The sequence below is a fragment of the Sciurus vulgaris genome (genome assembly GCF_902686455.1).
Source record: "Sciurus vulgaris genome assembly, chromosome: 11".
Taxonomy (NCBI): domain Eukaryota; kingdom Metazoa; phylum Chordata; class Mammalia; order Rodentia; family Sciuridae; genus Sciurus; species Sciurus vulgaris.
The window spans coordinates 72,353,160-72,369,044 of NC_136472.1; the positions used below are offsets into that span (position 1 = coordinate 72,353,160).

Sequence of the window (15,885 nt, forward strand, 5' to 3'; positions counted from 1 at the left end):
TGATCAATTCCTTTTTTAAAAAATTTTTTTAGTTGTTGCTGGACCTTTATTTTATTCATTTATTTATATGTGGTGCTGAGAATCAAACCCAGTACCTCGCACATGCTAGGCAAGCACTCTACCACTGAGCCACAACCCCAACCTGACATGATCAATTTCATGTTCAGAAAAGGCCATTCTAGCTGCTGTGTGGCTGATGGATTTGGGGAGGTGATCAGAGAGACCATTAGGAGGCTGGTGTAGCAGCCCAAGCAAGAGATGAAGATGGCTTAGGTCAGGGGGCAGGGATGGTGGAGGGAAGTGGAGGGACTCTGAACACTTTGGAGATACCAAAGGACTGTTTTGGTAATGGTCTTTTGGGGTGAAGAAACTGTGTGTGTTTGTGTGTGTGTGTGTGTGTATGTGAACTCTGGGGATGGAGAAATGAATTTGCTCCACTGGATCACAAAGAACTTGGACTTTGTCAACTGGACCACATGATATGTCTGGAATTTTCTGTTATGGTTTACTCTCTGTTCTCTGGCTATGTTTCATAAAATTCTTCTTGAAAAGGTTAACTGGCCTCAGATGTGCCTAGGAAAACCAAAGGGAGGCAGTCGTGGGGGAGCTGTGTCCCTGTCTGTGTCAACATTCTACCTGAGAAACAGTGAAGCAAAGGAGAATCAAGACCCCAGGGGGGAATGAGCCCCTGGGTGAGTCAGCGGAGAGCTGGCCCACCTGCTCCTCCACCTGGGTCTCCTGGGGACCTCTTCTCTGTCCTGTCTTATCTAGGGAGGTTCTTGGCAGCCTCTGCTTTCCACTCTTGGTCTATACAGGGAAAGAAAGGAGCAGACTGGCTGGGTCTAGCAGGGAGCTAAGCTGTACTTTCCCCACAAGCACCAGCACCCAAAGAGAGCTGGGACATCCTGACTGGGCACCCAGGGACTGAGCCAAAGCCAGGGCTTTTTCAAGCCTCCTAAGCCCCTCCCTCATCTCCTACCTTTCCAACCTCACACCTCACCCGAGACTCTGGACTGCATTGTGGTCTCATTTGTTCCACCTACTTGATTTTACAAGGCCCAATGGAGGAGCTGGGTTGGGGTTATTATTTGGATGCTGAATGTTACCTAAAGGTCCATGGGTTAAAGGATTAGTCCTCAGGGTGGTGTTTTTGGGAGGTGCTGTGGACCTTTAGGAGGTGGGGCCTTGTGGAGGTCCTTAGATCATTGTGAGTGTGCCCTTGAAGGGAATTATGGGACTCTGGCTTCTTTCTCCCTTTTGCTTCCTGGCCACAAGGTGAGAGGTTTTGCTTTGCCATACATTTTTACTATGATGTTTTGCCTTGCCACAGGCTCAAAGCAATGAAGTTGATTTATCATAGACTAGAACTTCCAAAATCATGGGCCAAAATAAAGCTTTTCTCTTTATAAGCAGATCATTCCAGGTATTTTGTCATAGTGACAGAAAGCTGACTAACACAGTTGGAGTGGGTGGGAGAAGACAAGTGAAAACAAATCTGTGCTCTCTGTCCAGTTGGCTTAGCCTTTGGCAGGGCGTCACATCAGGCATATGTGAGGGTCCAGCAAGACCTGTTCTTGGGGACTCAATTTGGAGGTACAGTAACTGACAGATGCAAATAAACTATGAACAGTAAACAAAAGAAAGGAACAAAGAAACTTATGTGGAACCCCAGGAGAAAAAACTACTTTCAGGCAGAGGTCATCTGCCCATTTGGGCAGACTTGAGGAGAACAAATATTTGGGCCAATAGAGTTTGGGGGTTGCATCTTGGGGCATGGCAGGAGAGGTGGCAGGAGGAAATCATACAGGGGAGTAAGGTGTGGGAGGGAAGGTCAGAAAGGCTCTGTCTTAGGTTGTGTGAGAGGCAGGGGATGGCACCAGCACTAGCTGGAAAGAAGGCTGAGATGAGGGAAGAGGTCCAGGTTATCAACCCAGCCCAACTGCTGACCCACTGTGACTTAGCTCTGGGAGGCACCCAGGGACTCGAAAGTGAGGTGTCAGTGGCCAGAGGAACCTACCTCAGAGCAGGTGCAGCGCAGGCAGTACATCAGGCCTTGTGGCTCCAAGTAGGGGTGCCAGCTGTCACCAGGGGAGTACTTCTTCCCGTGGAAAAGGCAGAACATGTCTGGGCCTGACAAACCAACAATTGCTGTTAGTCCCAGGAGGTGCCGGCCCCAAGACCTGCCTCTTCCCTTCTCCTTTCTGACTCTAGGAAGGATGTCATCTGATCTCCTTCAGATGGTATCTTCTCTTCAGGCAAGAGTATCCACTGAACCTGCTCTCCTAGTCAGGGGCCAGAATGTCTGAGTTTGAATCTCATCTTGACCACACACTTGCTATGTGACATTGGACATGTTACTGCTCCTCTCTGAGCCTTAACAGTTATCTTACAGGGAATGAAGGTATCAAGCAGTAAAAATGCTTTATAGCCAGGTGTGGTGGCGTAGGCCTATAATCCCAGTCACTCAGGAGGCTGAGACTGGAGGACGGTATGTTTAAGGCCAGCCTCAGCTACTTAGCAAGACTATGTCTCAAAATTAAAATAAAAAAATAAATAAAAAAGAGCTGGGAAATAATAAGTGTTGGCGTGGATGTAGGGGAAAAGGCAAACTCGTACATTGCTGGTAGAGTTGCAAATTGGTACAGCCACTCTGGAAAGCAGTATGGCGATCCCTCAAAAAACTTGGAATGGACCCACCATTTGACCCAGCTATCCCACTCCTTGGTTTATACCCAAAGGACTTAAAATCAGCATAATACAGTGACACAGCCACATCAATGTTCATAGCTGCTCAATTCACAATAGCTAGATTGTGGAACCAACTGAGATGCCCTTCAATTGACAAATGGATAAAGAAACTGTGGCATATATACACGATGGAATATTACTCAGCCATAAAGAAGAATAAATTATGGCATTTGCTGATAAATGGATGGAGTTGGAGAATATCATGCTAAGTGAAATAGGCCAAGCCCAAAAATCAAAGGCCAAATGTTTCCTCTGATGAGTGCATGACGATACATAACAATGGGGGTGGCAGCAGGGACAGGGAGAAGAGAAGAATGAAGGAACTTTGGATGGTGTAGAGGAAAATGGGGCAGGAGTGGGTGGGGGAAGGAAAGATAGTAGAATGAAACAGACAGTATTACCCTATGTATATGTATGATTACATGAATGGTGTGAATCTACATTGTGTACAACCCCTAGAATGAAAAGTTGTACCCCATTTGTGTACAATGAATTAAAATAAAAATTTAATTATAAAAATAAAATTTTATATAATAAAATAAAAATTTTATTATATAAAATAAAAATAAAAATTTATATATAAAAAAAAAAAGACCTGGGGCTGTGGATCAGTGGTAAAGTGCCCCTGGTTCATTCCCCAGTACTCCCCACACCCCCACACACAAAAGCTTTACATATTTAAGTAATGGTATAAATGTTAGATGGGTAACATGTAATATGAAGCCCAGAGGGGATAAATTATAACTTGAAGCAACAGAGCATCATCAAGCAGGGACGAGAAGAGCCGAAGTCTCCCGACTCTCAGTCCAGTGCTGCTTCTGCCCTTATAATCACACTGATTTCCTTTTCTGTTGTCCCTTTCGCCTCTCATAACCAATCCCCCCTGCCCTCACTCTTGCCCCTCCCCGCCTAGCCCCGGTCAGGCTTCCCTGGCCGACACTGCAGCCTCCGCACCACGCTGCCTCTTGCCCTGTCCCCACCAGCCATCCTCCATGGATGAGTTTCATCCCAAAAGCGAAGCTTTCATTCCTTTGGGAAAACTCTCCTTTACCCAACACAAGCAAAGGCTTGCTGAACTCAATGAGAATGAAATATAGAGAACGAAAACATTTATTGACTCCTCTGTGTTGACCTTTTTGTGTAAGTTAATGATTTTGACATTCTGTCTTGAGAATTAAATAGGATAATGCTTGTGAAGTGCTTATGAGCCCAGTTCCTGATACCTGGTTGAGTGTTATGATTATAGTGTCAATCACAAAGACTCTACCAGGTGGACATGACTGAATGCTGGGAAGGAGGAAATCTGGACTAAAATGATAACATCCATCCTGCTGTGGCTTTGTGATTGTTATCTTAATTATGAGAAGGCTAGATAAGAAAACAAAGGCTTATAGAGACAAGTGATTTGCCTGAAGCTCTCCAGCTAGTGGTCTGAACCCAAGGCTCCAGGCTCCAAAGAGCAGCTCCTCTGAGCTCACCGTCACTATGGCCTGTAAGCCAACCTCCAGGCCTAAAGGCTCCACTGGCCACCAGCCCCCATTCTGTTTTTATCTCCTAGATCCCTTCTGGTCTAGAATCTAGATGTTGCCTTTCATGCCTCTCCCTTCCCGCTTTATAGAGTTGGAAATGTGGACTCACACTTTCTTTTTAAATTTTTTTTAGTTGTCAATGGACTTCATTTTATTTATTCATATGTGGTGCTGGAAATCGAACCCAGCGCCTCACCCATGCCAGGGGAGCGCTCTACCACCGAGCCATGACTCCAGTCAGGACTCACACTTTCTGAATCACTTCTTAGGCTTTCAAGCTTAGGAAATGGCAGAGCACTGGCGGCGGCAGCTAGTCCGGTGTGGTGTGGCTCACACATGTTGCAGGGAATCCCCCCAAGCATTGGTGGTAGGCTGGAGTGCAGGGGACAGCAACCCATAGACCATCTAAACCTAGGAATGTTATCTTTGTAAGAAGCCGACATAAAGCCAGGTGCAGTGGTGCATGTAATCCGCATGACTTGAGAGGCTAAGGTAGGAGAATCACCTTGGCAACTTAGCCAGGCTCTAAGCAACTCAGTGAGACCCTGTCTCTAAATAAAAATATAAAAAGGGAAGGGATGTGGCTCTGTGGTTAAGTGCCCCAGGGTTCAATCCTGGTACCAAAAAAAAAAAAAAAAAAAAAAAGAAACCCATATTGACCTTTCTCTTTCTCTGGTCCCTCACACTGCTCCTGCTTGGTCCTCTTGGGCCTCCCTCCTAGGACAAAGATTTGAGGCCACTGTCAAGATGCCTTTGTCTGCTTCAGTGGACCCCCAAGGACCCTAGAAACACACAGCTTAGTTCTCTCCGTACCCGCATACCAGGCCTCCACAGTGGAGGGAGTAATCAGTTTGCAGACCCCTTTCCCCAGGGAGCCAGTAAGGCCCGGCTGGCCCGTATCAAATGAGCTGTGTTTATCTCTCGGCCTCCACTGTCTGAGGGTGGAACACAGGCCCAGCTGGGGAACTGGTCAGAGCCAGCCCAACTCTCCAAGGACTGAATAATGTCTTTCTTCCTCAGTCCCCTCCCCGCATGAGGGAAGGGGTGATTGCAACACCGTGGCCACCTTAGGTCTCAGCCCCTTGCTGAAGAAATCCTGTCCTACCTTCCTTGGGGCAGCCCTACAGTCTGGGCCCCTGTGCCAGTTGGCACCCCTTCACCTCCCCGCCTGCTCAGACTGTGAAGACTGGGAGTGTCTCAGCCAATGCCCAGGCCAGGAGGCCCCTTCCCCCACCAAGAGGTCTGGCAGACTGAAAATGTGGGGGGCTTGGCAGGAGGCCTCCTGTGGCCACAGCCCAACCCTACCACACCATCCAAGGTGAAAGGCATAGGAGGGGTGACAGTGCCTGCAGTGCTCTTCCTCTGGGGAGGTGAGTGCCCAAGGCCATGCCAACACCAGGGGGAGGAGGACCCGCAGGGGCAGGCACCCTCCATTCCTGCTGCCTTGGCACCAGCCCCAGTCTGTGCACATGGCTGGTGGAAGCAGCTCTCCCTGCACTGTGCGATGTCCAGGAAGGGTCTTTCTTCCCTCTGTGAGCCTGCTTCCCACCAGGAAACATGCAGTGGGGTAGATCATGATCTTCAAAGGGTTTTTAAAGGGCTGGGGCTGGGGCTCAGTGGCAGAGTGCTTTCCTAGCACGTGCAAGGCCCTGGGGTTCCATCCTCAGCAACACATAAAAATATTAATAAATAATATGAAGGTATTATGTCCATATACAACAACAAAAAAGGGGCTTTTTACATAGCTACAAATCTATGATTTCAGATTCAAAGACTCCAAAATTCTAGGTTCCTAGGATTCGAGATTTGGGAATGCCATGTTTCTAAGAGCCTATTCATTAGAACACAAAGTTTCTAGAATTGTATGATGTTATGGTTCTAAGATTTGATCATTCCAAGATTCCATGGTTCTTGGACGTGTTCCCACCTAACCTGACTCTCAGGGCCTCCAAGGTGGATTAGGGTGAAGTTCCAGGAGCCACTAGAGCCAATCCTGAGTGACACTGTGAAGGAGGCAGTTTGTCTCTCCCCTCCCCATCCCTTCCCATCTACTTCGTTTACACTGTGGCCTTCTCACTGCTATCCGGGCTCTGGACCTCCCTACTTCCTCTTATCCACCACCATTTCTCATTCCACCCACCTTCACTCAGGTCAAGCGTGTCTTCTCTCAAGGATCTTCTGGAGTCAGATAGAGCAAGGTTCAAATGATGGCTCTAGCTTTTATCTGCAGCCTGAGTTAAGATAAACTAACCATTCCAGGACGGTTTCCACAGCTGTTAAAAGGGACTAGTAATAATCTCTACCTCTTGTGGTTATTATATAATTAAACTAGATAATATATGTAATATGCCTAGTGTCTGATGTATATTAGATAATCATTTAAATAGGAAGGAAGGAAGACAAAAACCAGATCTGGGTGCTGCCCCAAATTTCCTTCATTGTGTTTCTCATGGTATTTCTTTTACTCCCAGAATTCTATGCAACAGCCCCCAGGCATCATTAGGGCATGAACACCATAATACCCACTGAGGTCCAATCTCCCAGGTCCCACAGCCACACCCACCCTCTTTCCTGTGACTCTCTGCACTCTTCTAGCCTCATTTTCCTCAATAACACCCCATGCTCACACAGACCTCGGGCTGGGATGCTGAGATCAAGTGGCTTCGAAGGTTGGTGCAGAGAATGAGGAGGCAGGAGATAGAGGGAGAGGCTCACAAAGGACCTTGAGAACATGGAAGAGAAAGGAAAGACATGGAAAAGCCTTACCCTGGGGAGGCATGTGATCGGGTTTGCATTTTAGAATCATGGCTGTGGAGGCAAGACTGCAGGCAGAGGCCAGGGAAGGCTGCTGCAGTACCCTGTTGGGGCTAATGTTGCGCCTGGACCTAGGGCCTGGGCCAAAATGGAAGCAGTACTAATGGGCACAAATACAGATTTGAGGACCACTTCATAGGTACAAGGAAGATGGAGAGGATATAAGTAGAGTAGAAAGGGCGAAGGAGCAAGTCAAGAATGAGATGGGGCTAGGGTTGTGGCTCAGTGGTAGAGCGCTTACCCAGCGCATGTGAGGCACTGCGGTTTGATCTCCGTACCACATAAAAATAAATAAATAAAAATAAATAAATAAATAAATAAATAAATAAAGGTATGGTGTCCATCTACAACTAAAAAAAAAAAAAAAAAAAGGAATGAGATGGAGGTTTGGGGCCTGAAAAATAGGTGAATCTGATGTCAGGGACAGCCCAAAGCATCTCCTTTGTGGAGAACTGCAAGCCAATACAATATTCCGGCAGCTGACAGTAGAGATAAGGGTGGCACAAGGTGACCACAGTGGTGGCAATTCCTGGGCAGGGACCAGAAAATAAAACAGTGCATGTGGGGCACTTGATGCAAGAGGCAAAACACAGGAGTAATAGTATCACTCCTGTCATTCATTTATTTATTGAGCTTTTTGTTTTACACACATCCAAGGGCCTGCTGCATGACTTCAATATGATACAGTCTCTGCCCTTGGGAGCTCACAGCCTAAAGAAGACAGACAGATGGAATACATACAATTCGATAAATGCTATCAGAGTGTGAGCAGGTCTTTGGGGCTGGATCTTGGAGGAGTTAACACAGTGCAGGAGGGGAAGGGCTTCCCAGGTAGTGGGAGCCCTGCAAAGTCCAGAGGTGGCTGCGAACATGGTTCATGCTGGGGTCCAATGCACGCTACCCACCACTTCCCCAGGAAACATCCACTTCCTTGGGCCAAATTCCTTACCTGTCTTGATAGATTTAAAGTAACTGGTCTCAGTTGATCTAATCTGAATTCAGGGCAGCAATATTTACCAGACAGACTCCAGGGTTATCATGTCACCCCCAGCCTCTCATGGCTGGCTTCCACCTGCCTTTGTAGCCCAACTTTTTCTGTGGTGGCCCTGTTTTCAGCTTCACCTCTTCTTGCTGAGTTTCTTCCACCACCCCACCCGGCTCCTTCACATGTCTGTGCCTGCACACGTGCTGTTTCCTCTACCTGGAATGTGATTCCCCATCTCCAATTTCATCAGCTCCTCCTCATCCCTCAAAAGCCAGCTTAGATACCCCTGTCTCTGTGAAGCTGCCCCAACCTCGCCAGGCCCTGGCCTCTCCTTTGAGACTGAATTTAGTCCTCTGTTAAAATTCTCAACGTCATGGATCAAAGGTACTTGTTAAGTGGGTTTGTCTTCCTTACTACACTGTGAACTTTTTGAAAGGAAGGACCAGATCTCATTTTATGCCCTGTGCTCAATAAATGAATGAATGAAGAAAGAATGGAGTTAAAAGAGAAGGAGCAATTCTGGAAGAGGAGTCAACCGACAGTCCTTAATACTGGAAACCTCTTTTTTTTTTTTTTTTTTTTTTTAAATAAGAACTGCATTACATGGAAGGACCGCCAAGTCCCTCTCAGCACATTTACCTCGCCACCTAATAGGAATGAGCCTTTGACCTTCCCTTTGGGCTCCCTGCCATCTGACTCCCAAATCACCTGCCAAACCAAAGAACACCCTGTACAAAAAGGTCAGGAGCTGGGGGCAGATAAAGGGGCTAGTGATTCCATGATCTCCATGTGTAATCCAAACTGTCCCCATCCAAGTGCGTCCTGCAGTTCAGCTTGAAGCTCTCATGCTATAATAAAAGGTCTCACAGGGTGTCACTTAGGAGTGGGTAGTGTGGTTGGAAATTCTTCCACTAGGAAGCAGAAAAGACAACCAGAAAGAGGCTGGACTGGAGGTGAGGCTGGATAAGGTCATGAAAATGCGGCAGGAGGGCCTGGGGTGGGAGAAGAGGTCTGGAATTGTGGCTGGCTTGTCCCTAGCCTGCAAGAACTCAGGAAGCCTGAGTGAGCCAGGCTGCTCAGGAATGCGAGAAGGTTTACATCTCTTGCCTGACGCCTACACAGCCATACTTTATTTATTTATAGTCCCCTCTTCACACAAACAAACTTGCTCCCCTCTGAGACATCGGCTCCACTCTGGGCTCTGGCACCCAATGGGGGAGGCCTCTTAAAGGAATCAGAGGAAAAACCTGCGTGCCTCAGTGTCTGAGTTGTGAAACCCAGGGAAAGGGACCCACTTTTCTACAACCGACACCTTTCACCTGGCACACAGTGGATGCACACCAGCACAGGAGGGCCTCAGGGAAGAGAGTGGTCAAGCCAGGAAAGGCATCTCTGTTACTCGTCCTGGGCGGGGCAGGGGTATTACTGTTTGCCTTCTGTAATGCCTAGAATTCTAGAAAGTGAGGGACTTGGCTGACATTCAATCCCTCATTCTATGTACCTGGAAACTAAGCCCCTGCAAGGGACTTGTCTGAGATAACTGATCTGTGCCAGCACTAATTCCAAAGCCAGTCGGAAGATCAGGAGATGTTCATAGGAATACCCATCCCCTAAGGGACAGGTGAGACATGGCTTTAACTTGCAAACAAAAGGACTCAGGTGAGACATAATAAAGGTTATATAAGAATGGACAACAGAAGCTGAGGTACAGTAACTCTAGTTGGTCATCTTGCCAGAAGTTGGGATGGGGTCCTGCCCAAAGGCAGGGGGATGCCTGAATGATCTCTGAGACGCACTTCCCAGGGACACTCCCCTCAGCCAGTTCTTTCGGGAGTCTGAGGGATTCCAAGGCTCTCTCTCAGCGGCCAGGGAACTTGAGAGGCCAGTCCTGAAACAGGTGCAACAGCTGGAGCAACTGAGCAGCTGTCTCCTGTTGGGCTCAGAGCCTGGGAGCCAGGGAGTGAGGCAGAGACCTCTACTGGTGGAAGAGGGGAGGTGCAGAACCTCTGAGCAAGAGACCCAGACAGGGTCTGCCTAGATAGAGCTGGACTTCAGACCTTCACTCAGTGCCCCTCCGCCTCATGCCCATTTAGACAGGAGGCTGGGGATACCAGGAAGCTGAACAACAGGGCGGGATCTCCACTGGTGGGTGTGCACTGCTCCCAGTGTCCCAAGCCCTCTGGGCACTGTTGCTTGGCATCTAAGGATCTGTGTGTCCACTCCTCCCTGTACCTACACTGTCCCAGCTCCCTTTTCTTTCCAAAGGTCAGAGAGGACTCAGAATCAAGGCAATCTTTGGATCTTAGAGACTTAGAATGATGGGCTGTTAAGGCCAGAATGGTCCTCAGTGATCAGCCACTTTGGTCCAATCGCCTCACTTTACAGGTGGGAAAACTGAGAGGCAGAAAAAGACCTCTGTGGGAGTCAGTGGAAAAGCCAGGACTGAAGCCCTGACCTGATTCCAAATTTTCCCTCAGTACCACATCATACCGTGGAGAGCTCCCTTCCTGCCCCTGCCTGCTTCTAGGGTCTGGGATTCCAAACCAAAGCTTCAATTCCCATCATGCACAAGCCCTTGAAGAAAGAATAGAAAGTTCAATATTGTCATATGGTAACTGACTCTCCTGAGCAGCACTAGGTGGAGGGGAGGGAAGATAAAGCAGAAGCAGGTCTAAAAGGAACACTTACCAAGGCACAAGCACAAAGAAGGGGAGCCAATGTAGGGGAAAGAATACTGGAAAAGGAGTGAAGAAAATAGACTACTTCTGGGTTCTAGAGGGCATGAGTGACCAGAGTAGAGTGACCAATATTGCACATTGATGTAGCTCAGCCTGGGGTCAGTACCAGTCAGTGACCAGGTAAGGGACCCAGTTGTGTTAGGGTTCCAGCCTGGAATAGAATTGGGGTTCAGTCAGTGAGCAGGGCTGGAGGGTCAATGCTCAACCTGTAGCTGGAGTTGAAACTCAGTCTGAATTGGCTTCAGGGTTCAATCCATGGCTGGAAATGAAACTAGAGAGAAAATAACCTTTCCTGAACAGCCCTGGACTTTAACTGGGGAACATGCCAGAAGTCCTTCTCACAGGTCCTCAGCATTCTGCAGGGTGTGACCACCTCAGAAGTCTGACACCACCCAGACCTCAGAAGTCCCATTTGTTGGCACTACTTCTTAAAACATCCAGAATGTCAGTAGGAGATTTCTTACCCACAGCAGGCTTGAGATCTCACTTAGACTAAGATGAGGCCCTTCAGAAGAGACCTTCAAATCACATCCTGGGAAATTATTATAGGATGGCTTCATAGACAGTGAACACTAGATAACATGAGGCTCAGAGAAGGGAAATGATTTGTCCCAATTCACAAGTCAGTAAGTGACAAATCAGTCCTCTGGTCTTTTTTCTTTGATAAATTCACCATACTACGTTGTGACAAATCATTCCCCCTTTCTGGGCTTCAGTTTAACTTTAAGGATTGGTCATTTGATGAACAGAAGCAGATGAGAAGGCTCTTCCAGCTCTGACATCCTAGAATCTTAATACTCCTCCCTGAATGCCAGTCCACCTCACCTTAAACCCCTGGGTTGGCTCCAAGTCTTTCTCTCTCATGTCTGGAGCCCTGGATTTACGAGGCTGTAGAGAGATGGAATTCTGGCAGGACCTGTGAGAGGTATGGACTTGAAGGCCGATGGAGGCACAAAGGAGGGGAAAGAAGAGTGGATCAGATCACCAGGGAGTTTGCTGGAAGAGGTGACACAAGTGAAAGGCTGACAAGACACAGAACAAAAGGAGTAGGACATGAGCAATCCTGCAGTGATCTGATTCTAGGACATCTTTCCAGTGCGGGCCACGGGCAATGGCATCTGGAGTACAACCATGGGGGCTAAGAATGAGGGGCCAAGTGGAAGGCAGTCAGGGAGGGAGGGCCTCCTGGGCTAAATTTCTTTCAAGGAACAATAGGCAGGGACAGGCAGGTGTTAGGAGGAAACCTTCAGGGTTCAAGGAGGGGAAGGAGACATTTGCAGAGGACTATGTTGACACATTACCTCCTTTAATCCTCACCAGAACCCTCAGGTTCCAGGATCGTATCTCTCTTAAGCAGATGAGGAAATTGGGGCTTAGAGAAACTGTGACTTAGGAAAAGTCATACAACTCTAAGAGGAAGAGCCAACACTTGAAACCAACACTGAACTCTCTTCATTAGTTGTTTCCAAGGACTTCTATGAGTCTCATGCTGCTTGCAGGCTAGGGACATCAGACAGACATGCAGGCTTTACTTCAGAAACAGAGACAAGACTGAAACAAAATCCAGCAACGCCAGTGCCAGAAAGTCACGTGCAAAAGAAAGGGATGGAAAGGAGAGCTGAGAGGTGGAGACGAAAGAGTTCCAGGCTGGGCATTGGGCAACTGGGCTTTTAATCCTAGGCTCTGTTCTGTGGGACCTGAAGCAAGCCACTACCCCTCCTTGGCCTTGATTTCATTATCAAGTATTTCAGGGTCTGAACAGAACTCCTTCCTCCTCATTAAGCAAATCTTTGCTTTGGCTTTGCATTCTCAGAGCATTCTAAGAGATTGGCAGGGGATGCAGAGGGGGTCTACCAGCCTGTTGGGACAGTGAGGTTACTGAGTTCAGCGAGATTATATAACCTGTTTGAAGTTCCACTGTTCCATAAGTAGAAAAGTGTGAATTAGGCAACTGAATTTTTTTCAAGGCGATACCATGTACTATCCTTGTGCTAGCTCTTTTACTATTTCCTATAATTTAATCCTCATAACAGTCCTGGGATGTTTTTACTCCCATTTTATAGATTTGAAAACTGAGCTCAGAGAGATGCCCTCCCTACCTACCTCCCACCCACTGGCATTCAGGGGGGCTGAGCTAATGAAGACCCTGGTCTATTTCACTATGCCCTGCTGCTTCCCTGTCTCACAGGGTCCCTTCCAGACTCTGTGGGGCAGGATTTGGAATTAGAGAGTTCTGTCTTTGGATGGTTTATTAACTCTGTAAATTCCAGCAAGTTCCTTCTTTTTGCTCAACGTGTTTGCTCATCTGTAAAATATAAATGACAATACCCAGGGCAGAGGAGTGTTGGGAAGGTCAAAAGAGAAAAGAGACTGGAAAGGTTATCCTACTTAGCTCTTTTTTTCCCAAAGGCAGTAGCCTTTGCATCTCCAGCACACCCGCTTTTGCAGTCAAACATATCCCCACTCTACTAAGTCCCTTAAGCACTACCTCTTGCCGTCTGGCCGCTGCCATCAGTCCTCCCATCCTCAGTCAGGTCCATGGCAGCAGCTCCCTCAGCTCCGAGTCTTGTCAACACTCCCTTTCCCCCAGACTCACCAGCCCATATAGTCCGCAGAGGAGTCTCCACCCCTCCGGCACAGGTGCTACCTGGATAGCTGTCACACAGTTAAGAGTCCCAGATTTGGGTATTTTCCAACACATCCCTGGGACCCTCTTCTACACGCCCTGCGTCCCGCTTCTACTTACGCGCTCGAGCGTGGGAGTCCAAGGGGAACCAGAGCAGCGCGAGTCCTAGCAAGGAGGAGAGGACCCTCACCTCGGGAACCATCCTTCTTTCCCCCAGGGTCCGACCACCCGGCACGAGCAGGAAGGGGAGCCGGGAGTAAGTGAGATGGGAGGGAAACTGAGGCACAGGGGCACGAATCACTCCACAGACCCAGGGGGTGCTGCTGCTGGAGGAGAGTCAGAGAAGGGTCTAGAGGAGAAAAGGACAGAAAGGAAGGTCTAAGGCGTAAATAAGAGAAAGGTGGACAGAGGACAAGGGGAAAGGAGGGAGAGAGATGGAGAGATGAAGGAAGATCCAGAAGGAGGGAAAAGCAATCAAAGATCGGGAGAAGGTGAGAGCGAGAGAAGAAAGAGGGGCGAGGACAGGGGTCGGCCGGGAGCGCGGTGCTGGGCGAAGCGCCCGGGACCAGCGGTGTTCGGGGCACGCGGGCTGGAGGCGGCCGGCGCCCCCTGTTCGGTGGGCTGGGGGTCGGGCCTCGGGGGCCTGGGGCCCGGCGGGGCGGCGGTCCCGGCGGCGGTGGCGGCGGCGCTGCGGCCGTGGGGGAAGCTGAGCGCGGGCGGGCTGTGCACGCCAAGGGCGCCAGGCGCCGTGCTCGGGCGCATTTGTACTTTGCCGCGGGAAGCAGGCTGCCCTGGCCTGGCCCTGGCCTAGCGCTGGCGCCTCCTCTGGGGCACCGCGGGCTCGTGGATTGGCCACTCGAGAAACAGGCCCACTTTCCCCCCTCCCTTCTCGTGCGGGTCTCCGGGACTGCCGCTCCAGGAGCGGCGCCGAGTGAGCAAGGGGGCTGGGGAGGGGGAAGGGGGCCACCGGGACCACGGGTTTTAACCCCTGACTCCCCGCGAGGCCCAGAGTGCAGGAGGGCGGAGCCCATTTAGACTTCAGGTGGAACTTTAAGGTGGAGAAGGGTGAGATGTCGGGTGGGGGTGGGGAAGTGGACTGGCGGGAACCGGGAAAGCTCAGGGCAGGGCGCTTGGTTGTGGGCGCACGGAACTCAGCATACAGATGGGCAGGACACTTGCCATTCTTATTTGAGTTGCATGCCACCTGAGCCATTCCTCCAGCTCTAAAGTGAGAATTTTAAATTTAAATATATTTAATATCTTCCCACAATTGTTGCAAAAAATCACATGAGATAATGAACGTCGAAGCACTCAAACCTCATAGAGTAGCTGTCATAATTGCAGGTGCTTAGGATGCCAGTTGCCCTTCGTCCCTGCTTTCATCTCCCTTTGCCATGACTTGATTGAAAGCGAGCCCAGCGGGATCCTTTGACTTTCTCCTGGGTCTTTACCTCCTACTCCTAAAACAACTTGATCTCTCCTTTGCCTGAGCAGTTGAGGCCCACACCTCCCTTGGAGAGAGGGCCTGTTCAGGCATCCTCAGTGAGAACCGGTTGTCAAAAGTGTTGTCATTCCCACCAGAAGGTGAGCTCCCTGAGAGCAGGGCTCTACACCAGTCCAGGTTTATGTTCCATGCTTTGTGTGAAATAAGCCTATAAACTAATGAAACACCCAAACTCTGTGTTATGATTTGAATAGGAGATAGCTCTGGAAAAGCTCTTGTGGTAATTCTGGAATGTTCAGAGGTGAAATGATCAGATTATAAAAAACTGTAGCCCCATCAATGGATTAATCCATTTGATGGATTAGTAATTTAAATGGATTACTGGGTGGTACCTGTGGGCAGGTGGGCATGGCTGGAGGAAGTAGGTTACTGGGGGCATGCCTTTTGGGACAATATTTTATCCCTGGCTCCCCTTTCTTCTCCCTTTGCTTCCTGGCTGCTAGAACTGGGCAGCTTTCATTTGCTGTAACAATGGACCATGATGTTCTGCCTTATCTCAGGCCCAGAGCAATGGAGTGGGCCAAACATGGACTGAACCTTTGAAATCATGAGCCAAAAATAAAAATTTTCTCCTTTAAGTTGTTCTTGTCAGGTATTTTGGTCACAGCAGCAAAAAGCTAACTAACACTCTGAAATCAAAAAGGCAAAGTCATTGTCCTGGCTCTGTCCCTAACATGCTGGGCCGCTTTAGGTAAATACATCCACACCTGCTTTTGACAGTCAATTCTTCCCCATCTTCTCTTGCAGAGCTACTGGAGGCTGCGGTGAGTGTCGGAGGGAGAACTCTGGGAGGAGAAAGCAGTGAGAATGGATGTTCTACCATCCTGCTCTGGTAGGAAGTCAGATTTCCAGGTTCAAACCTTCTGACTGCCTGTGTGTAAAGATACCATCCTGGGCCAAGGTTGGGCTGCCCATTCCACTGTGCTGCTGGCCACTCACTG

At 48.9% G+C, this 15,885-nt stretch overlaps 1 protein-coding gene across 1 annotated transcript in view; it reads right to left on the bottom strand.

The window, feature by feature from the left end:
* Positions 1–14,087, bottom strand: part of CHRDL2 (chordin like 2) — a 33,450-nt gene extending 19,363 nt beyond the window's left edge. The window contains 2 exon segments of the mRNA XM_079104456.1: positions 2,018–2,130; positions 13,561–14,087. Coding sequence (XP_078960582.1) covers positions 2,018–2,130; positions 13,561–13,642 — 195 coding nt within the window. The 5' untranslated portion in view covers positions 13,643–14,087.
* Positions 14,088–15,885: the final 1,798 nt, after the last annotated feature.